At 35.7% G+C, this 25,254-nt stretch overlaps 1 protein-coding gene across 1 annotated transcript in view; it reads right to left on the bottom strand.

Annotated features, from left to right (window-relative positions):
• Nucleotides 1–22,644, bottom strand: part of LOC137394225 (BAI1-associated protein 3-like) — a 72,749-nt gene extending 50,105 nt beyond the window's left edge. The window contains exons 1-6 of the mRNA XM_068080946.1: nucleotides 22,517–22,644; nucleotides 15,025–15,139; nucleotides 11,861–11,950; nucleotides 4,965–5,132; nucleotides 3,062–3,128; nucleotides 2,507–2,783 (exon numbers count right to left, since the gene is read on the bottom strand). Of these exons, the coding sequence (XP_067937047.1) occupies nucleotides 2,507–2,783; nucleotides 3,062–3,128; nucleotides 4,965–5,132; nucleotides 11,861–11,950; nucleotides 15,025–15,139; nucleotides 22,517–22,644 (845 nt within the window). The remainder of the gene's footprint in view (nucleotides 1–2,506; nucleotides 2,784–3,061; nucleotides 3,129–4,964; nucleotides 5,133–11,860; nucleotides 11,951–15,024; nucleotides 15,140–22,516) is intronic.
• Between the last annotated feature and the right edge of the window lie 2,610 nt (nucleotides 22,645–25,254).

The raw sequence follows: 25,254 nt of genomic DNA, 5'->3' as shown, positions 1-25,254 counted from the left end.
GTCTTTGAGAGCCTGACACATTGAGTAATGATGATGAAAGTTACACCGCATAGACCACTGCGTTTTGATGAGGATAAAAGAAAAAATGTTTTTAGTATACACAACTGTATGAGTGTCATCACAAAAAATACATCTAAGATATCAACATAGTTTGATTAGGCTGATATCTTAGAAGCTTTCTCCTATATCAGCATAGTTCGACTATGGTCAGGCTTTTTAGTATTATTAGCAGTAGAATATAATTGATGTCATTTAGTGAAATTGTATTAGAATACGTTTAAAATCACATAATCATTGGCATAGATGGCAATGATTATAGATTATGATTATAGATTATAGATGGCATAGATAGGAAGACCAGCAATGACATGTGAATTAGCTCGCCGGATGCAGACTTGCAGATGTCTCAGGCTGAAACCATTTGAACATAGCTCCTAAGCATCCTTTAATTAACATGTCATGAATGACAATTGTCAACTGTTTCCACGGTTTTGTTTAAAATATATTGATAATCAGTGACATAAAAGAAAGCACTAATGTAAAAGTTGCAAGGAAAATAAGTTTTGCACCATTCAAATATTTTCATATTTATGAAAGACTTTTCAATGAAATTTTTTTATACTATCATTCCATTCATTAGTTGCTCTGTATAATATCAGTAGAATGCTAATGAAATCGTAGAATACATAGTTTTGTAATGGAATGAACCAAGTTTGTTTAGTAATAATCTAGTAATTTTTCACTAGCCCTTATGCTCTTCCTGCAATGTTACAAATTACAATCATCTGCATAATTACAATTCATAACTCATAGTTAGCCATAGCAATCTAATAAATTCATAAAACAGCAATTACATGTATGCAATGTTTATCTCTATCTTCATCAAAAACAGAAAGTCAAAAAAGGTTGATCGAATATAACCAAATATTCCAAGAGTTGTTTGAAATATTTAATTCTGCTTATTTTGTGAGAATCAAAAAAAAATTTTGTTGACACTTAGAACAAACTATTTATGGTATTTCCATTTTCATATACTTATATACTTGATTTTTTTATATATTTTTATGTTTAATTATGACACATAGCTGCTCCACTTTGACTTATATTTAGATTTCTTTTTTTTCCGTTACTTTCACTCTTCTCACGATCTTTAATAGACAGTTCTATACTCTTCAAAGAATATGTCCAAAAACACTCGCTGTTATTTTTCGAAAATTACATGTTTTACCTTTACAGAAAGCATCATTTTTTTTCTTTCATTACTCATACCAGTTGCACTAATTTTCTTATAGTTCTTGTTTTAAAAATTACAAAGGTAAGGTAGAATACGCTGGTCCATCGTATTCAAATAACATAGAATTAAGTTACATGAAGGAGAACTTCGTACATACATGTATGTCCGTATGTATGTATGTCCTGATTTACAAAACTGCTGTTTCGACAAACTTGCTGAAAATCTTTATTATTTTTTCTTTACGGTAGGAGTGTTATGAAAAAATCTCGCACCGTATGGGAATCAAACTCTGATATTCAGGTTCTCATACAAGAACACTACCATTTGTGCCATTCAGCTTCCTTACACCCAACAGCTGCACTATCTTTGACCAACAACCATCCAGCACCAAATAATTGTGCAGATCGTTAGTACACATGACGATCTCTCACAATACACAAGACTGCCTCGGGTACGGTTACTATGAATATGGAGTTTGGTAATTGGTATATTAATTTATGTCTATAAATCTCAAAGTCTGTTGCCCGGTGTGTCCCCCTATAGCTATTAAAATTTAGGATAGAAATATCCGCTTTGTGCTGGATTTGATATCGCAACCTCTCGATCACCACCAAATAAGCTACGCGAGATGAAATGATTTCATAAGGATATACGAGTCGCTATGTCGGTTAAAATACCCATAGCACTTTGCGTTATGCAATGTCACTAAAGCTTGCTCTCACAGCTCTTATTAGTAAGTTTAGCCATACAGATAGTAACCGTACTCAAATTAGTCAGTAGCATTGTGCAAGGCTAATGACAAGTGACAGGGAACTGCATTACCTGCCAATGTTAATAAGCTGCTTTTAATACCAGTGCAACACCGGGAATTTGGCTAGTTGGTATATATAATTGATAACTTGGTATATCAAAAAAATGTACTTGATAAAGTGATCATAATTGTAGATATTAATATTATAGCAAATGTGTGTCAAGCTCTTCAGTAATAATTAAGTTTGAAATACAAGACGGTTCTGAGTAGGATTTCAACTTGAAACATTCAGGTTAGTAGACCAACACTCTAACATGTGCATTAATCAACTACCTGGGATGGTACAGAATAACTGTGCAGGTAGGTGATTCCTGTGCTTTATGGGCACACTTGATGATTACTTACAGCATGCTAAATTGCCAGGGTACTAGTTGTAATAAATTGATTTAGTGTAATATAATAACATAATAATTTAAATAATCAATTAATACCTCGGATTAATATCCAAGACAACTACTTACAACCGGAACCTTTCATTCCAAACAGGGTTGAGATTGTGCGGGATAAACTTTGTACTGCGAATGAATTTGGCTGGAATGATGTGTTGGGGCTTCTCACGAGGCCCCATCCGTATTTTGTCTCGCAGAGAACCACTAAACTTTCTCAACATTGACTTGGATTTACTTTTAGAGAATTCCTTTGAAGAAGGATCGCTCGCAGCATCTTGATTAGTGAGTGATAGTTCAATTAATCTGCTGCCGGGAATAATACCCAGCATGCAATAGGGATCACTGAAGCCTGCAAACCAGAACGGATAAACTACATCATCACATAGAGAGTAGTGGTTTGCTGATAAATATCTGGAAGATGGTAAACCAGGCAAAACAGACATGTTCAAGACCAAATATATAAAGGGATCAAATTTAGAGTACATGGAGGGGGTTTGAGTAATCTCAAAATTCAGAAACTGCTGCTACCTTTACATCAGAAAATAGATAAGAAAGTATTTCTTCCAATGATTAACAGAAAGTCTTCATTCTCGACAGCCGGTAGCATGATTGTAAACATTCTCTTACCATTTGCATCTTTAGCTTCTAAATTCCTGGCTTCCTCCACCACAACATTCAAGATAACAACCGGCGGCTACAAAAATGACTGGATGTGCACTAAGTAAGAATTACTAACCATTTCAGTAAAATCCATTTCACTCATCTTTTACATATAACATATACATAGTCAGACCTAGCTCTGTAAACAGAGCTCCACACATTAAAAAATGATGAGTGTCAATACAACTGGAGTGTTGAGGTAAATTAATTTACACTTACTTTGAGATTAGTTAACCTTACCTACAGTTACTACCAGTCTCTAAATGCCCTAAATGCTGAGGAGCTAAATGTGTTTTTAGACATTTGCTGTTCAAAGTACTCAACTCGTATCCCCAATCTACCTGACCATCCATTACCTTCCTACTTCCTCAAAAAACCACCACACCTGATACCAGACACCATCAACTTACCAATATAAATTATAGAACAGAGTTATGCAAAAAGATCTGTTTCTTTCAATACACATAATTTACTTTACTACTTTTTGTTTTTGTTTCATGGTCTAATTTTCTCTGAACTACATTGATTAGTGATAATAAAGTTAATAACTATCTATCTAAACTATGATTTGGATATAAGAAGCCTATCATGAGATCTACAATGTAGTTTGATTTTTGAGTTAACAATGTACTGTCAGAGTTTCTTCATAACTGTTTCAATATTAATATAGAGCATGTACATATGTATATATACTGTATGTATAGCATTTTATGTTAATGTTAATATAGAGTATATATAACTTTATATTAACATTGGTTATCATCGACAAAATGATGTTTTTTATTACGTGCCAAAAGAAAACAAAAAATGAAAAGACAAACCAGGAATTATTGAGTTCGTTGAACAGTTGTGTTTTAATAGTATTACGACATAAACCGAGGTCAGATTTGGAAATGGCACATATACATGTAAATGGTAACTCTCAACAAATTTTATCATTGTTGAAGTACAGGGGTCAGGAACCGTCTTGACTGAGAGAGCCACAAAACCCACATGTTTCAAAATTTAACTCTAGGAGAGCCATATGTATATTTTAAATCTCAAAAACATAAAATGGAAAAGAAAAACCAACAAATTTAGTATGTTTGAGCAATTTTAGAGTATAAGAAAACTGGATTTATTTTGAATAACAACGTTATAACAAAGGTATTAAGAAAAGTACTTTTTACTATTAATGCAACTTCTGATGATGCATACTTTTGCTAATACCTTTGTAGTCCAATTGAGGCGTTGTGATATTCAGCCTTATGCAGATGTTTAGGCTTCCATCTGTTAAAAGTGGCCGCAGGTTTGTCTTAATATTCTTCAAGTGTGAGGATGACTGCTCGCATGCATATGTAGAGCCAGACATGGTCAAAATGTACAGCAGAGTACAAAAAGCACTAGAAACGCTTTGATGCGTGCGCCACATCAAAAAGTTGCAAATGAAAATATATTTCTATTAAATGGTCATTATTTTTTATTTTGTTCATTGTTGCTGTAATTCCAGCATTATTTGTATTATTATGTTCATTAAATTAACAGCAAAATTGTGGATTTTTTTTCCACTGATTTATCAAAGAGCCAGATGAAATCATCATAAAAGCCATAGGTTCCCTACCCCTGTTGTAGAAGCTGGATATTATAACCCAGTTTCTAGGTTCTACCAAAATTCTAGAATTTTTTGAGATTTCCCATTTTAAAGTAAACTTCAGTTTGGTCTCAGTTATTCGATGCTCTAATAAACCAATGAGTGTCTGTCTACATTCACCAGCTGCTTGAGACTGCATTGTATCACGAAAAGCAAAAGGAAATGTTAGTACCACAGACAACAACAAGCAGGTGGCATCATTGAAACATACGTAGATGAAGAGAAGGTAGTATGCAATACCTTAGCTTTGTTAGTGACCTCCAACAGCCGAGTGTGTTGTTCGTCGGAGATTTTGAAGGCTTTTTTAGCATAGGCGTAAAGCCAGTTGGCCTCCTCATTGTTACTCTGAGACTCGGCTCCTATCTTGTGTTCTACTGTGTAAAGGAGTTCCGAGTAAAGGGTTTCTTTCTACAAATATAGTTTTCATATTAACAGAAATAAACATGGAAAATATTCCAATCAATTTACTACAGAGATTTTGACAGATGTCTATTAGAATCTGTCATAACATTAAAAGATGTGTAAATGTTATAAAGTTTACTACCAATTCAAAACCAAGCGCAGTACTCCTTTATTTCAATTTAATTCAATTAGTAAAATTATCAAAATTTAAACAACTACATTTCTGATAAAAGTTTCATGTACTTTAGTGGTTAAAAATCACTCATCATTAAACTACCCAATGGATACTCGGCTTATATTATTGCCAGCCAATCAGCTTCAAAGACGAAGTTCTCATGGTTATTAAATAAAGGCCCTGATATTTCAGTTCCTAATTGTAATGATTGAAAATGTACAAACTATGACCTTTAAACCAGTTTGATTTTGCATTCAATGACTTCAACTCTAGACTTGTTAAAACTTAAGTAATAATCTTATAACTACAAAACAACAGGTTGATTGTCTAATCGTGAGTATACACTATGTTTCCATGACACGCGTGAAGCGCATCATGAGGATTAGGAGTTGTGCTCAAGTTGTGTTACCGTGTGAATTAAGTGTTTCTACAGACATTGGCATGATGCGGATTGACTCCGGCGCCTTGTTGAAAAAGGTAAGGAATTGTACGCTTTAAGTTAATAATTAGCGATGCAGTTAGCGATGCACTTGTTAGCGACGCAAACACATGAAACTTGATCGAGTAAGGACGACGGAAGTATTGAAAACTTCGCAAGTGCTGTTTCCATTATTCACAAGCATGATGGATTCAATAAAGTTTTGAGAATGGCAAAACTTGTTTAGCTTGCAGATTTATGCCATTTCCATGATGCAGTTAACTTGCGAATTGGCTCAAATTTGCGAATCATGCGGGTTCATCATGAAAACAGTGATAGTCACATTGTGTGACAATACTGGCATACTTCAACATTACAGCACTGTCATTATTATGCACCTCATTTGCATACATATAATCACATCAATATGTTGTCTCTCTTCTTGATGATCTATTTTATGGAGTGAAGCCCCAAGGGTCCCGCTTAAGTTCTTATATTGAGTTAAACACAAACATAGTCATGGAAGATTCTAGAATCATTTAATTCTTAGGCCTGCGTTCGGCAAGAATCCACACCACAATTGATATTTTGTGACATAACTCTGAACATTCCAGTTCTGAAAAAAGACAGAAAATATGTTGAAAGAATCAATTGAAAAAGTAAAATAGTTCATGGTAGACATAGTTTCTATGATCATTCATTTAGGTGTTCAAGTGATCATTGGCAGCAAGTGTTTTATTGACTACCACTAGCAAGTGTTCTTGAGGGAATGGTGGCAATTGTATTATTAGAACAATGTCAGGTTTGTTTTCTGTGAATGGAAGGTAAGCATGGTCACATGGTCTTTTACCCAAGCTATGACCCGATAAGCTAGACCACTTGTTTGATGGGATGCAAATTACATTTTACAGTGACGTAACGTTGACTGATTATGAGAAATATGAGAAGTTATAATTTGTTCTCATACACTTTAACCTCTCATAACTAAACACAAGCAATGCATACGATCGTTTAGTGGAGTACATTTAACCTCTCATAACTAAATAACTAAACACAAGCAATGCATACGATTGCCTAGTGGAGTACATTTAACCTCTCATAACTAAATAACTAAACACAAGCAATGCATACGATTGCCTAGTGGAGTACATTTAACCTCTCATAACTAAACACAAGCAATGCATACGATTGCCTAGTGGAGTACATTTAACCTCTCATAACTAAACACAAGCAATGCATACGATTGTTTAGTGGAGTACATTTAACCTCTCATAACAAAACACAAGCAATGCATACGATTGCTTAGTGGAGTACAGTTAACCTCTCATAACTAAACACAAGCAATGCATACGACTGCCTAGTGGAGTACATTTAACCTCTCATAACTAAACACAAGCAATGCATACGATTGCATAGTGGAGTACATTTAACCTCTCATAACTAAACACAAGCAATGCATACAATTGTTTAGTGGAGTACATTTAACCTCTCATAACTAAACACAAGCAATGCATACGATTGCCTAGTGGAGTACATTTAACCTCTCATAACTAAACACAAGCAATGCATACGATTGCATAGTGGAGTACATTTAACCTCTCGTAACTAAACACAAGCAATGCATACGATTGCCTAGTGGAGTACATTTAACCCCTCATAACAAAACACAAGCAATGCATACGATTGCCTAGTGGAGTACATTTAACCTCTCATAACCAAACACAAGTAATGCATACGATTGCCTAGTGGAGTACATTTAACCTCTCATAACAAAACACAAGCAATGCATACGATTGCTTAGTGGAGTACAGTTAACCTCTCATAACTAAACACAAGCAATGCATACGATTGCATAGTGGAGTACATTTAACCTCTCGTAACTAAACACAAGCAATGCATACGATTGCCTAGTGGAGTACATTTAACCTCTCATAACTAAACACAAGCAATGCATACAATTGCCTAGTGGAGTACATTTAACCTCTCATAACTAAACACAAGCAATGCATACGATTGCCTAGTGGAGTACATTTAACCTCTCATAACTAAACACAAGCAATGCATACGATTGCCTAGTGGAGTACATTTAACCTCTCATAACTAAATAACTAAACACAAGCAATGCATACGATTGCCTAGTGGAGTACATTTAACCTCTCATAACTAAACACAAGCAATGCATACGATTGCCTAGTGGAGTACATTTAACCTCTCATAACTAAACACAAGCAATGCATACGATTGCCTAGTGGAGTACATTTAACCTCTCATAACTAAACACAAGCAATGCATACGATTGCCTAGTGGAGTACATTTAACCTCTCATAACTAAAACACAAGCAATGCATATGATTGCATAGTGGAGTACATTTAACCTCTCATAACAAAACACAAGCAATGCATACAGTTGCCTAGTGGAGTACAGTTAACCTCTCATAACTAAACACAAGCAATGCATACAATTGTTTAGTGGAGTGCATTTAACCTCTCATAACTAAACACAAGCAATGCATACGATTGCCTAGTGGAGTACATTTAGCCCCTCATAACAAAACACAAGCAATGCATACGATTGCCTAGTGGAGTACATTTAACCTCTCATAACCAAACACAAGTAATGCATACGATTGCCTAGTGGAGTACATTTAACCTCTCATAACTACAACACAAGCAATGCATACGATTGCCTAGTGGAGTACATTTAACCTCTCATAACAAAACACAAGCAATGCATACGATTGCCTAGTGGAGTACATTTAACCTCTCATAACCAAACACAAGTAATGCATACGATTGCCTAGTGGAGTACATTTAACCTCTCATAACTAAAACACAAGCAATGCATACGATTGCCTAGTGGAGTACAGTTAACCTCTCATAACTAAACACAAGCAATGCATACAATTGCCTAGCGGAGCACATTTAACCTCTCATAACTAAAACACAAGCAATGCATATGATTGCATAGTGGAGTACATTTAACCTCTCATAACAAAACACAAGCAATGCATACGGTTGTCTAGTGGAGTACATTTGAGACAAAACGTCAGACGAGGTTTTTCACCCTTGACATATGTTGTGGTATAAGATATCACAATAATAAATATAAAAATATTTTGTTAAACGCATGATTACTAAAATATTTTTCTGATTTTTATTTTATGTTAACTTTTATCAATTTAAAGCTTCTTGCGTTATGGTAAATCAGATTAATTTTTTCGGTGAGTTTGAGAGTTCAAATGTGCTCTTGCAAACCAGCAAACCAATCACAAAGTAGCAGCAATTGGTCAGCACCAATTACCAAGTGCCACAGGTCTTCAGAATTTAAATTGCTCTACAAAATACGATCACCCCGTTCTAAGCATAGTTCCGTTAATAGTACCAGAGTAGGCGAATTCCCTAGAAGCATAATCCAACTTTAGTTTGTTGATTTGCTTGGCATCTGCATTAGTATATATGAGGTATAACCTTGATTGGCTCGTAATTCTTCAGTTTTTAGATTAGACAATACTTATGAAAGATAATTTCTTACAATTTTGTAATTTTGTCGTCAAAAGTAACTTCTAAAAAGATTTGATTAAGATTACAAATATAAGAAGTTGTCACACTAAATGTAAAAATTCACCATTGTCATTGCGCAATGTATTTATAAGACAAACTATATTCAAACTGACTACCTGTACTGTATATGTTGAGTAATCTGGCTTTGAGACTGCAAGAACCAGCTGGCTTTTTGTGTTGGAATTGCAGTACATGTACTTGCATTCATAAACAAACCTAGCGCCAAGTATAACCAGTTTAAGGTGTTAGACAGTTATGACTAGAAACCTGGTTAACAAATGCTATGATTTATTTAAAGTTCACCTTGTCTTTTAGGAAAATAAACAGTAATACCAGTCAATGAGGACCCCCAACTTGTTCACCTAGTCCCTTCACAACTGCAGTGCATAAAAATAAAAAGATATTCATTACGCTTATAGCCTTTTGTTATTTTATCCAAACAGTTCAATTTTTTCACATAATCATATGCTTACCAGCCAAAAAATGAAAACTGTTAATTGAGTACACGTATATAAAACTTTATATGATATAATTGCTTGTTTTATCTAGGCACTGCAGCGACCAGGATTAGGGCAAATTTGATGGTTTGCTCAAGAATAGCGCGCATCCCCTCAAACATCTAAACCGGTTTATCATCTTCCTAGTTTCAAAGTTGTGTGAGGTGAATCAATGACGGAATGTAACAGGTTGTGATAAGATGAGACAATGATTTTGAGATCCGATTTCACAAAGTGGCACTCGGAGCTGTTAGCTATTGATTGATTATATCAAGATTGACTGACCGTGATTGCTGCAGTCGAAAATACCAGCATTGCTCTGTCGCTGCACAAGGCTGGCGTAGTAACTCTATGAACTGACAAAAAGTATCTTGAAAAACTTATTACTCAAACACAAGTTATATGAACTAGTAGAGTGTCAGTTTAGTGATGTCAGTGTGGCAGTGAGAGACTGTCTGTTTAATAACAACATGTTTATTTCAAAAGGCTGTTAAGCGGTCAGGTAGGGTACATGGTAGGGTGTCTGCCTGCAGAGCCAAATGTCTGATTTCAAATTCTGCGTAACGGAATTTTAGTTTCAAACGTGGCTTTAGACAGACAGATAGAAACGGCTCTTGTTAAAGTGAATACTAGCCAAATGCCCAGCGTTGCACTAGTATTAAAAATCAGCTTATAAACAGTGGCAGGTAATGTAGTTGCCATTGGCTAATTTGAGTAAGCTAGTATACGTATCGCTCAACTTACTAATAAGAACTGTGAGAGCAAGGTTTAGTGATGTTGTGCTGTAATGCAGAGGGCTATGCGTCTTTTAACCTAGATAACGACTCATCGCGCAATGAATCCATTGCATCTTGCATAGCTCAATAGTTTAGAGTATCGCCTAGTGAATGAGAGGTTCCCAGATCAAATCTTCTGTCATACGGATTCTTCAATGCTAGATACTAATTGCTATGGCTGGACAGACCGATAGATGATGACAAACTTTGAGATATATATATATATATATTTAACATTTTAGTCAGTTACTAAGTACCTCAGCATAAAACTAAAATATTTAACTTTCCGGCTCATCCATGTACACACTAAAACTATTATTATAGTCAGCTTCCTCTTTTGCTGTGCATTTTATGGCTGTTATTATAGCCCGTGACATGTTCTTTGTTGGAAAAAATAAGATGTCAAATAGTACAAGTTATAGCTTGTACTATGCACAAGCACTACAATGTGGGTAAACTGTCAGCTTGCTTTATAATTTGGTCTGAACAAGTTTCTCTTTCAGCTACTGTTGGGCAGCAGATGTCCATATAAGGGTTTGAGTAGCAGTAGCAAGCAATTGAAACCTCTAATTCTTGGTTTACCATGGTCGAACACTATGTCAACAGACCAATATGTCAGCATACCACCATGTTAACATACTACTATTTCATGAGACCATCATGTTAGCAGATCACCATGTCAGCAGACCATCATGTTAACAGGCCACCATTTCATTAGACCACCAAGTTAGAAGATCACTATGTCAGCAGACCACTATGTCAGCAGATCACCGTGTCAGCAAACCACCATGTCAGCAAACCATCATGTCATCAGATCACCATGTCAGCAGACCACCATTTCAGTATATCACCATGTCAGTATACTGCCATGTCAACATACCACCATGTCAACATACCACCATGTGAACATACCATCATGTCAGCATACCAGCAAGTAAGCAGACTACCATGTCAACAAACCCTCATATCAGCAGGGCCCGCACATTAACAGAGCAACTTAAGGGAAAACACCGCGTCAGCATACTTCCATGTCTTCAGACCACTTTGGCAGCAGACGGCCTTGTCAGTAAACCAACATGTAAACAAAACACTATGTCAGAAACCCATTACTCAGAAGACACCAATACTGCAGTTTTTTAGTACATGTATCTGACAATACCATTCTTAAACACCAAGTCTGCATCAAAACTTTTCTAGGAAATGTCTTTGGCAGCACATAAGCGCATGAGAGGACGACTATAAAGAGATTTTCTTGCGATATTAATTTGCTTGTGTGTTCTCAAGTGAGAGGAAACACAGAACATCACCTGCTTTTTGGAGAGCTCTTTAATAGCCTCATTTTCCATCAGGTTCAGTTTCTTCAGCAAATCCTCCGTGAGTGTCGGCCGTCTCTTTGCCTGAATCAGACAATCAACACCAAATGACAATTCAAAACTTAAGATGACGAAGGAAATTTAACATTTGAAGCACAAAGCACATGCCATGGCAATCTGCTAGCAATTTAAATTCATAGTATGGCAACTGCTTTGGCCACTACACTAGCCGCTAGTCCTACAGGTTTACATGTAAGATGACAGACATGTCTGAAGTGGTTTGTGCTTCTGATAGTCATACTAGTGTTTGATTATCAAGATATACTAACCAATCCAATATTAGCAATTAAATTTTTGAAATGTGTTTGTTATATTATATATACAGCAATTATAGCGGAGATCAGCCTAGTAATTGTTTAGTGATTCAGAGTGTCTGGCTAGGAAAAAACAGATTGTGGTTCAAGGCCACCGCTGATGACAGGAAGCGCATTGAGCCAACCCCTTCCCTTATCAAAACCAACAAGATTGATTAGTCAGCTGAGTCTACCCTGATTAGGGATTTCCTGAACGGTGTTACTTTTATATAGTACTAGAATGACCGGCGTTGCACGGGTAATCAAAAATGTTTTGCACAAAAAATTTGCTATTATTCAACTTATTTACCATTCTAACTTTAAAATAAAGGTGTTTGCTTATTTCTGTGTACTGCGTTTATTTCTGTGTACTGCGTTTATTTCTGTGTACTGCGTTTATTTCTGTGTACTGCGTTTGTTTCTGTGTACTGCGTTTATAATAATTTCTGTGTAGTGTGTTTATTTCTATGTACTGTGTTAATTTCTATGCAATTCATACTGTACCAGCTGCAGTGTCTGCTACAGATCTATACTGATTGCAATAGTCTTGTTGCCTATTTGAGTTTAAACATTTTTCTTCACATATGGGCATGCATTTTTCTTCTGGTATGACTCAGGCACACCGATAGCTGCAGTGTTTAATGTGAAGCCATGAAAGATTGGCATGTGTTCTAAGTGTGCCCAACTTACTCTATGATGTAGCCAGTTGGACGGTCTAATGGATTGGATAAATGTTAGTAGTAGTAGTAATAATATAGTAAGGTGTAAGTAGTAGTAGTAGTAATATAGTAAGGTGTGAGTAGTAGTAGTAATATAGTAAAGTGTGAGTAGTAGTAATATAGTAAGGTGTGAGTAGTAGTAGTAATATAGTAAGGTGTGAGTAGTAGTAGTAATATAGTAAGGTGTGAGTAGTAGTAGTAATATAGTACTGTGTAAGGTCAACTGAACTATACTATAGATTATACGAAAAGTCACTGTAGCACATTTTATTAACATCCATAATTGGACACAAATTTGCAAATTTGCTTACACAAATTTTAAAAGATCAAAAATGTCTACCTTAAAAGTCTGGCTCAAGAGCATGCCTTATGTTTTTCCCAAAAATATGTATTGTTTGCTTCTCTTACCAAACTCAGCAATTGTGAACTTTCCCTAGTTACATGGCTATCTTTAAAGGGTGGCAGCAATTAAGTTTTCTCTATGGCATAACCATCGTACGTATAGAGAGCAAATATTAAAAGAAGTCTGGTGAGTGGGCTTAGTTAAAGTTCCATATATATTATAATGCGTTATGGTAACATCTCTACAGTATAAATAACATTTTCCAACTGAGTGCTTCAAGTTTAGCTCAGTTGATTAGCCTCAGTGACTGCTTCATTCAGCCCGTTCTGAGACCCAAATACAGCTGTTGTAGTTTTTGACTAAATATACACTCGCTAAAAACACAACCTGTAGATATGCACAGTGTAACCTAGTTGTTAAATTGGAAAGTAATGGTTTATGTCAACTCCTTATGCTGACAGAGATGAGCATGACAGTACTGGAAGCAACTAGCTTTGCAGTAGAGTGATAGCAACGCTAATATAATGACACCATATTATAATAGTAGCTTTCAGATGATAAACAATGAGAGCTCAAGCCCAGCTTAGAGCGGAATAGCTATCACATTTTACCAGGACAACAATTGATTTTAGAAGCAAAAACACATCAAGAAGATGAGAAAACAGGGATGGCTTCCAACTTATACAGACATGGAGAGCGTTTATACTAAATCAATATAGTGCTAATCAAACTTTCCCTTGCAGGTAAGTCTCAGTTGATTTTAAATTTATGTCTATTACGTGTCGTCTACATGTATTTAGAAAATACCTTCCACTTCACTGCAGATAGATGACAAACAAAGAAATTCTACAAGAAAATTACACTGAGAACTACAATACAATTTGAAATAATATCTTAAAGGTGTTAAGTTTCTCTGTAAAGTGCATATGACATGGTAATTGGTAAGGTATTGATGGTTGTGGGTATCTTATCGTGTAAATAAATCTAGTAATATCCTTTATAAATGTTTTAGTAAAATCACTAGTTGTACATGACATACACGACAGTCCTCCACATACACAGTATTATTGTTGTGATGAAATAACAATTCTTGTAGCTGTTTGTGTCAGAACTAAATATGCTATTGTGAAATTGAGCGCCTTTGCACAATTTTCTTGACAGAAACGAAGAAAAACTATAGATAGGGGAGGAAATTCCTTGATTGGCATGAACTTTTCGTTTGACCTTGACATAAGCAATAAAACCAACAGTTCTGTTTTTGAAGAATATATCAGATCAAGCAGATATTACGTAAACCAGTTATGTATGTATGCTGTAGTATTGTGAATGCAAACACAAAACTGGAGAGTGTACAACAATCAGGTCTCATCAAAATATATACAATAAGAACATAACACTTCTAAGCCAGCTTTTCTGGATTTACAAAATATAGCTTGTTAGCTTTATGCTATAAAATCAATATCATCCTGCCACTCTAAATGTGTTTACGTATTGTTGTTTATGCATATGAACAGAGCATGAAAGAGTGTGACATTTGGCATAGCTGTGACCTTGAGGCAAATGCTAAGATAATTATGAATAGCCTGAGAGGCAGCAACAGATGCTGCTGAACAACTTGACACCCCCTAATTGTGTAGCATTTTCACAACTCCATAAATGCCTTATCCATCACTTGTTTGTAGGTAGACCATAAAGGTTTTATCACTTTTTGTGGCATTTGAGCATTATCAAATTTGCACCCACCTCTTTGGCAATTGTCTCCCCATCAACTGAGTCAAAACTAGCTCTGCCCGCATCACTGCCATGCTGATGAGCTGTAGAAAAGTATTCGAAGAATCGACCATCGAGATCCTTGATACTGAAAGATAATGAGTCAGCATGACTTATGATAAACACCGGACAAGGGAAATACCAATTCTGGAGAAAACAGAAACTCTTGCAGAATATCGTGGGGTTTCTCATTGATAACACGGACACTGCCATCACTAAAAATCTTTCTTTTTATCTAGATTAGATTTTAGCCAACCTATTATAAACATAAAAGTTTTACCGTGTCAAGAAGTTCTTTTACAAACGATATAAAACATTGCGCTAGAATGCTGATGATCGATGAGTCTAAGGTTCTGCTTGTCTCTGTTAAATTTCCTAATTTGATAGTACACTTCACAATCTAGCCACCCTGTATGAGTCACTGCTCCTGCCCAGAATGAATGCCAGTCGATCTGTTGATCTTAGGTGGTCTGTGGGTTTTGTGTGGTCTGTCTGACTTGCCATAGTGTTATACATTTGATTAGGTGTGCTTGAAGTCTTTTTTCTGTCAGCCTTTGAGCCAACAACATGTAGTTTTTCAGCTCCGTTTTTCAATGCTGATACTTTCTTTCATTTGTATTCATCAGTAAGCTAACGTCATATACATATATAATCAAGAGTTAACCAGAAGGAGAATCACATACTGTTTAGCAATCTCTCGGAAGATTTATTAAGGAAAATGTTATCTTTCATTTTATGTGTTTTATTTTATATGTAACCAATGGCTTCGCAGATGACCAACTGTATAATTAACATACTTTCAATAACCTTTTATCAACAATCAAGTTATTGTTTTATTGTAGTTTCACGGTGTTGACAAGCATAAATAATAAATTTGAATAAAACATATAGGGTACTATGCCTCTTCACCCGTATGTGACAACAAAATGACTACAATGACCTTGTCTTACAATTCATTTACAGTACTAAAACGTGCTGCCAAGCAATTTCGTAAATAGTTAGCTTTTTACGATGTATATTCTGTAAAAGTTGTGAGCCATACAGAGGATTCTTCAACAAGTCGAGTCAGTGATATGGGTCTGAATCATTACCAAAAGGAAAGTAAGATAGCTATGAGCTATTACAGACATTACAAAATGCGTAAACCTTCCAGCTGTTCCTAAGCACTTCGCTATAGTGAGTTTTAAAACCGTATGATCTCGAGTGTTATTCTCCTAATAACAAGGCAGCATCCAGTCACCACCCGCTATGCATGAATTACATGTATTTGCATGAAATCAATAAATTCTAGGTTAATATGCGTAAAACTTAGGATCAAAGTGACTGTCACTAGGACTTTTTGGAAGCCGTAAAGTAAACGTTGAAATTCCTTGGTTACGCAGAGAGAGATCACAGCTCAATCAGCCTAAATGAAAATATAAGGAAAACTGCAAACCGTAAATTCTGTCTGCGGGTAAGCTTTTGATGTTTGAAAAATGTTGTGTTCAAAAACCAAAGTAAAAAAATAATAGCTCATAGTAGCTCATTAGTTGACTAGTGCAGGAGTTGTCCCACATCGTAATGTTGTATAAGAATTGCTTAATGTCCTAGTTCTGCTCAAATTCCAACAGTATTTGATGACAATATGAACTGCGGCTTTTAAAATCTCATTTGCAACATATATAACAACCAGACACACGTGCACTATTACAGTGATGACACAACGTACTCCACTGGGCGTGCTATGCAAGAGAGAAAAGGTTTTAGAACATTTTTGGTGTCCAGTGTTCCACGAACAAACCTCAAGTGACTCATTTCATGTGAGACAAGAAGAGGTGCACCCTCTTGCTCTTCAAGGTATAAAGTAGTTATGTTGATGAATACATACTGTGTTTTGTTGATAATACTAATAAAAACGGCTTGATTTGTCGATCTCAAAATCAATGACTCCATACTATTGAGACAGAAGAGCCTGTGACCACTCTATGGTTATTAATAAACATATCCTTATACGTTGAAAAGTTATTAAAAACTGTTTCTAAGGATTATTAATAAATCAGTTTAGGCACTGAAGCAAAGAAATCTTCTAGACAGGTAAATACAGGTGCTTGCATCAAAAAGCGCGCTAGCCCATGATGTCTAACACACATGTTATAAAGAACTGCACTTTCTCCACTTGTATATAAGAGGTAGTTCTTGTTTAGCCAATGATCTGCTAGCTATCTAATTAGTCACTAATCCCCTCACTTGCCCTGAGAGTTCCTTGCAACAACAATAAATGCTCATCACAGATGATTGGTCTGCCTTCCCATAGGACTCCGCTATTACAAATAATGCACAGGCAACTGAAGCTTAACTTATGAACTTTGAAAGTTTCATCACTCTTTTGTTACCATCCCTCTATGAGTAGCAAGACAACAAATAGCTTTTAAAAAGAAAAGTGAGTGGAAAACTCCTCGTCATGTTCGTTAAGCAGTCAAGAAATGGAGTAATGCAAAAAAGGGAAATTGCACTCAACATTAAAATGAGCGATCATCGGATAAAAACAAAGGATTTTCTTTTGGCGATTGATGTCAGTTGATTAATGAGGGTTTATATGATGACGCTGTGATCGCTTATGCAAAGACAGCCCACGTCTTTCAACTCTATGGTGGTTGTTGGTAAGGATGGCTCGTTACAGTACGAAACAGCAAACCATGTCTTTGTATAAGAAATTAACTTTCCAGCCGTCATAACGACGCTGACAGACTGCTTTCTGGCTGGGTTGAACGGTGACAGCATTTTGGCAGCAGAAATGAAAATAATCATTATTATCTGAGTGATACATGGTTTATTTCTGCAATCATGGCATACGACTAAATTATTGTTTCATTCGAATTTATAATGAGTTGATTTTTAATAGAGCTGCTTCAATCGACTTTTTTTATTGTATTTTTATCGGTTTGGTTGCTTGCATATAGCTCTTTTTGGGTTTATACTCTTGGATGGTTATCCGTTATCAATAACTAACCAAATTTAGTTTAAAAGTCAGGATATGCTCCAGCAGATCAAGCGTAAAAGTAGGAATAATGACCCAGTTTTTTACTCAGTCAGCGCTGCCTGCAGAATAGACCTTCCAGCCACAATAAGGATCAAGTGGTGCTCAGTTCTGAGCATAACGAGTCACATTTCCAAGTTTTACAAAAAATATACAGAAAAACATTTGTCTTTAGCTCAATGTAACGCTCTTTTTAGTAGATATTCTTAACTTATTGTGATAGACAGCCTTGAACTTATAAGAATTATAAGGTCAAGGCTGCATTATAAACTCCATTATGTTTTTGTAATGATTGAATCCTCAAATATTCTCTATACACGAACGATAAATCTGTGCGCGTGTATGTCGACACATGTATGTCGTGTGTACATCGTCACGCGTATTTCGTGTGTATGTTGATCTGCGTATGTCGATACACGTATGTCGACACGCGTATGTTGATACATGTATGTCAACATACGCGTGTCGACATACACGTGTCGACACGCGTATGTTGTGTGTATGTCAACACACGTATGTCGTGTGTATGTCGACACCTGTATATCGTGTGTATGTCGACACCTGTATGTCATGTGTATGTCGACACGTGTATGTCGTGTGTATGTCGACACGTGTATGTCGTGTGTATGTCGATACGTATACGTCGTGTGTATGTCGATATGTGTATGTCGTGTGTATGTCGACACAGCCTTTATAGTGTATAAACTTACAAACAGCAGCTCAATATTCCTTAGAAGTTGGTATGTAGACTCATTGAAGGTTTTAGAAATAAAGTTTCCCAAAAATTAATCTTCATTAAATCAGAATATGTTACCTCGTAAAAAATAATCTCTTTTACCCGCAATTATTTTTTCTTGCTAATGCACCTGTTAACTGGTTTGAATGACAAATTTTGGTAATTATTGATTATAAAATATGATTCACAGGTGGTAATAGAAGTACAGACCATAAGCCGATGTATCGGCTTTTGCGGTAATAGAAGTACAGACCGTAAGCCGATGAATCGGCTTATCAATAGGGTTTCACTTTTCTTTTAATTACAAAGCCCACACATTAGCTAGACTGATCAAATTTTGTCTCCAATGAAACAACCTTGCTGCTAATCACCTGCAACCAATCAAAAATATTTGGGCCATGCAATTCTATTTCTAATTATTTTTCAAAACGGGAAAACCAGATTGTTATCGTTATGGCAATAAGAAACTCACCGCGTTAGTTCAACGCAGAGAAAGCGTCAGAAATTTTGCGAGAGTGAGATTCGCTAAACAATTTTATACTTATCTTGTAGAAAATTTTGTTCTGAATAAGATGCATTTTGCAGTAAAACCATATCTGTATTGATTCTCGAGATATTGCTTAAATACTAGCGGTATATCCATTTTTCGAAAATCCGTTCAAATCAACTTGGTCAGAATAACGCTTTTATCGCAGTAGTTAAAGAGTTAAATGTTTGTAAAACTCAGTTTATTTGTGAAATTGATCTATTAACTGTTGCTCTTTTTCAATCTAGCATAATTGTCAGTTTTACCAATTTTAGCAAAAGATTCTGTATTTCGTGATTTAGCGCTGTTTTCACTTGTACTCGTATGTTATAAAAACCATGCCTACAGAGTTATGATGACAGAAATTTGACAAAAAAATCAGCTTTTACTTTTACAGATATAAAGATATATCTAAGATTATCAATAGACACCTTTTTCTATGGTGACAATTCACAAAAACAAATGCTTTTAAGCATTTGTAGCAAAAGATTCCTATGCAGAAGCAAGGAAATTTTTATGGTTCGTAATTAATTGACACACAAATAACCTACAGGCGCTTGTGTTAAAGGGCTGATTACTGTTTGCAGTGTCCTAGCTGGACACATATAACAAGCTGATAAGATACAGGAACATGCAACTAATAGAGGTAAGCAGGTGGAACGCGTCTCACTTTGTAAAACACTAAGTTGATAGACGGTGTTTCATTATTCAAACCATAATTGTAGAAGACAAACACTTATTCAAAACAACTCAAATTATTTTCAGCACAACTATAAAAGGCACAGGAAAAAAATTGGCATGCTGCCAAAATCACTGATTTTTTACGTAACTCATGTATCATGCTGCTAGTGTTGCCTGTAGAAAGATCATCATTGGGTTGAAAAACTTCTTTACAATTTTGTAAAACTCACAGCACAAGTGCAGAGTGTAGTCAACATAGAATATATGCAATGACAAAAACTTAATTTTCTAATATTTTATACCGACAGCTGCGGCCTAGTGGTTCAAAATGTTTGACCTGCAAATAGCAGGTTATGGTTGAATTCCTGAAAAATGCCACTGGTGGTGACATGAGTCTCATCCAACCTTATATTGCTCTCTGCATGTTCCCAGTTGTCCAGGTTCTCTTGCCACTGTACTCAGATATGTCTAGCCGAGATCACAAAGTTAGCGTATGTACAACAAAGCTCTTAAAAACACACACAGCCTCTAATAGCTGCTGAATTAAATTTGATGAAACCGTCGAACAGGCAAAAGCCCTACAGATAAAGATACATGCAAAGACTTTTTTGTATGCTATGATATTTAATTTTCTTGGTGGATATAATCATAATACTTAAGAGAAACAACAAACTGCATCTATGAATTATTCGTTAGACCACCCACGTTCCTGTCTGTGTGTGGTCAGAGGCACGTAGCATACCAGCTGTCCAACACGTAGAAATCTCTTCCAGTTTATCTCTGAGAGATAGCAGATGTGAACATGTTTGGAGTGTGTCTGAAAAAGTACCTATTGGGCTCACTGACATAGTGTTCATGGTGCTACAAGTTACCTGCTGCCCACATGGGCTCTCAACCCAAGTAACCACGCTTTGGTGAAATGAGAAGTCGTCATCTCTTTACGTTGTCTCTCGTTCGAGTTAATAAATATGGATGTTACAAAACAAGAAAACAAATGTCTAATATATAAATCTATGGGTAATTTAATGCTTCTAAGCATATCTAATATATATGTCTATGAGTAACTTAACTCTCTTAAACATATCTAATATATATATGTCTATGAGTAACTTAACTATCTTAAGCATATCTAATATATATGTATATGAGTAACTTAACTCTCTTAAGCATATCTAATATATATGTCTATGAGTAACTTAACTCTCTTAAGCATAACTAATATATATGTCTATGAGTAACTCCACTCTTTAGCTCATAGTTTTATTGCTAAGTTATAAACCAAAAATACACTTTGCTTTAACAGTTGTCGTCATGGAAACAAGATGGTTTAGAGCATTGCTGTGTTGCTGACAATTGTGAACCTCTGGTCAGCAGCATACTGTATTATTGACCCCCCAATAGACTTGTCGATGTCGAGTGATTCAGGACTGTTTCTAGCAATTAAGCTGTGTTCAGGACATCAGAGTTGATATTGAGAGGAGTCTATAGCATTAACTTTACCCTTGAAGTGTTCTCTAATTACCAATGATTAGCTCAACAGAGATATAATCTTCACACCGTTATGTAGAATTACTAAACTCTCCTGAGAGAGCTGATGAGTGTAGAAGTGGTATAGTATTATCACCTTTCATCGGCAGCACTTATATGCTAATATTATCACCTCTCATCGGCAGCACTTATATGCTAATATTACCACCTCTCAACGGCAGCCCTCATATTCTTATATTATCACTTTTCATCGGCAGCACTTATATGCTAATATTACTGTCTCTGTCGGCAGCACTTATATGCTAATATTACTGTCGCTGTCGGCAGCACTTACATGTACACACACAATAATTTTTGTCATTATTTTTCTTATAGGCCAAATTACTATGCTGCCTTTACAAGTTGGCCTTAAACAAAATCATTGTAAGTTCGTATTACCCACTACTTTACTCTATCCAGGCAAAGAGCGAAGGAAGACAACTTTAAAAGTCATTCTTATTGAATTCCATCCTAGCCTTAGTTATCTGGTTTCTTCATTTCTTGTTTGTAGACAAACATGTAAACTATATTAATCTGAGATACTGAGGCTGATGAATATAGTCAATCCTGATCAATTTAATCAACTTTACCGCCATTCATTTGGATGTTTGCCAAGTGTTTTTACCGTAGTTATTTTTACCCACTATTATAGACAGATCTTTATAACAATTTGCCAGTAAGAACCATTGTAGTTATCTATAACTTAGAATAAGTCTAACCCTCAGTCATGTAGCATTATTTAAAACCACAGTGAGAAATGGCCCAAGGGCAACATGTATTACTTGTGAGTCTAAAATTATATATTATGGTTGACATAGCACTACATTACTGAAGTCATCAATCACGTATTGCCGCTGTCGGCTACCATATTTCTACAACATTCGATTTTAAGCTGCAATTGACTCTGTGTTCTCTATTCTTGGGCTACATACTTTCAATGTGCAACTAATTCAAGCAAGCAAACGCTGTAAAGACTTACCTTTCGCTGGAATATATACTGAGAGTGTCTGCTGTCAGCGTTTCATCGCTGTCGCTTTGGGAATGAAGGAAACGCAGCCTTTTTGGACCACAAGAAAAGCTTTTCTTTCCCCTTGCAATGACACTCATAATTTTTTGCTTGTCAGGCGATTCGATTGGTCCTACATCCTGACTAGTGGGTCAAAAATATGCTGAAGTGAAGCCAAGCGTTCCGAGAGCTGAATGCTCATGCTTGAGTGGTGTTCGTGAAAGTGGCTGACAGTCGCTCCAAGTGCAAGTCTCTAGGTATTGATCATCAATAGTTGTACGTAAGTTGATCCATTCATCTGCCTATTATGTCTGCTCTGCAAAAGGGGCGGAGCCTATGAGAAATCAATGACTGAATACCGATAAGATAACTCCTACATGAAACAAGCCACTACAGTGACTACACTAATAACAACTTACTGTACATAATATGTACAATATATGTACCTATATTATAGGTAAAGCAATGCATCAAGAGAAATAGAATTGGGCTAAATACTTGAATACATTTTGGGCACGATTTGCCTAATTTTTTTGAAATAAAAGTTTGAAAATATGTGCTGTGAAGGTATATCAAATACATGAAACAATTTAATCTGAAATGAAAGCTTTAGAAGTGCTGATATCATCTTTAGGATCCCAGTCTAACAAAAATGCTGCTTTTCTATTTTTATCAAGCTGAAAGATAGCAACTCAAGTAAAGCCTGTGACACTAACCAAATTTGTTATATGTATATACTAGATGAATGCCTGGCATTGCCCAGATAATAAGTCTTTGCAAAGAAAAATTTTTTGTTTAAAGGTTGACTTCCAACAAAATTCACATTACAGTTATTTGATATCGAAAGGTTCACCATGTCTTACTCTGTTGTGTTGTGGGTGCCAAATATGTGGGAATGTGATTACAAGCTCTTAAAAGCTCAAAAACAAACAGTTAATCGCAATCATCACGAAAATGGCCGTAGTTTAGAACCTACAGCCATAGGTTCCAACCTACGACCGAATCCCTCTCAAAACAGCTCAAGTGTGACGTAGTTGAACACGATGTGCTTCTGTTTACACTTTCATCCGACCTCATTCATCGAAATATTCTCACAAATATATTTCACGCATTCAATAAAACCATGTCTACTGTCTTTATCATTGTAATGCTGTCACTTTGAACACTAATATCGCAAAATATTGCCTAAAAATCAGGTTAATTTTTTAACCTTAGCTCGAGGGGTTGCATATCATCCATATCATCATCATTTATGCATATCTTCACAGGTGACCAACATAAGGAGCCTGTTGGTCACCTGTGATGGTCGAAAAATGCTGCAAAAATTGTTCGCCGCTATTTAGCGGGGAAGTATGGGTCACATGTGTTACATATTAGTTGTGCAGTCACGCTTTCTTTTAGTAGTGCTTTAATTGCATAATTGTCTAATGACCCATAGCTATGGGCTTACTAAGTCAGTTCCTTTATGTGCTTCTTACCTGTTAGCTGTGTTTTCTGTAATACAATACTTCTGTTGACAATACAATACAACAACATGATCAGATTACAACTAGATGATTAGACCAAGCCGAAACAAAACTGTAAAGCGGGGAGTATCTATATTTGATACGGGGTCTTCGGTAAAACCAGAAGTGTTTGTCATAAACTAGTGCTACGAAACGTTTTATATTGAGTCTTTTATTAGCCTTTCAGTTCACGTGATAACATCACATGTCAAAACAATAACCATGTCGAGATGAGTAGGTCATCAAATTAAGGGATTCCAACCTACGGCCATTTTTTCAACTGTTCGTTTTTGAGCTTTTAAGAGCTTGTAATCACATTTACACATATTTTGCACTTACAACACAGCAGAGTAAGACATGGTTAACCTTTTGATACCAAATAGCTGTAATGTAAATTTTGTTGCATGTCAAACTTTAACATATAACAACAGTTACCATTCTAACTTTTGAACTTCATATAATGAGGAAAGTGTTTTGTACAGTTTAAATAAATTAAGAGAAAAAACAAAAACAACTGTGAAGGTTTTCAAACTTGGTCAAACAACTGTAACTTTCAAACTTCATATCATGAGAAAACTGTTTTGTGCAGGTGAAATAAACTAAAAATAAAACAGCTATAAAAGAGTTTAAGTATAAATATGAAAGAATTAGCAAGTAATAGCTAAATTAAGTCTGTTTTGCTATGATTACAATAAAAGATGATTTGGTAATGATACAATCAATATGAACTGAGAAAACAAAATAAAAATCCTGAATATGTTGAATTAATGACAACAATTCTTGCACAAAAGTGTGTGTGTATAAAAAAGGTTACCATTCCACCAAAAGCTATCCATCAAAACTTTTAATACAACGATACTGGTACCTCTCGATACTGAGACAAATGAAAAATGAAGTATCGTACTGTCTTTGTTTGACCGAGCGGAGAGAGAATGTAGAGGCTCTTCCTACGAAGATAATACAATTGTCTGCATGAAACGAATTGGCCTTGACCACGGAATAGCGATTGAACCTTACGAAAAGCAGAAAATAAAAGAACAAGAAAGCATGAAAGAGCATTGTGTTTCATAGAGTTAATAGAATTCAGAGTTTCTAGTAATACGTCATTTAGCGTGTGCATACGCTATACAGTATATGATAGTGTGATTGGTCAGTATAGTCAAGTGCATATGGTATATGATAGTGTCGCTGATCAATACGCCTTGT

This window comes from Watersipora subatra, chromosome 4 (genome assembly GCF_963576615.1).
Source record: "Watersipora subatra chromosome 4, tzWatSuba1.1, whole genome shotgun sequence".
NCBI lineage: Eukaryota > Metazoa > Bryozoa > Gymnolaemata > Cheilostomatida > Watersiporidae > Watersipora > Watersipora subatra.
Note: the sequence above shows the minus strand (reverse complement) of the source record. Positions and strands in the feature narration are given on the sequence as shown.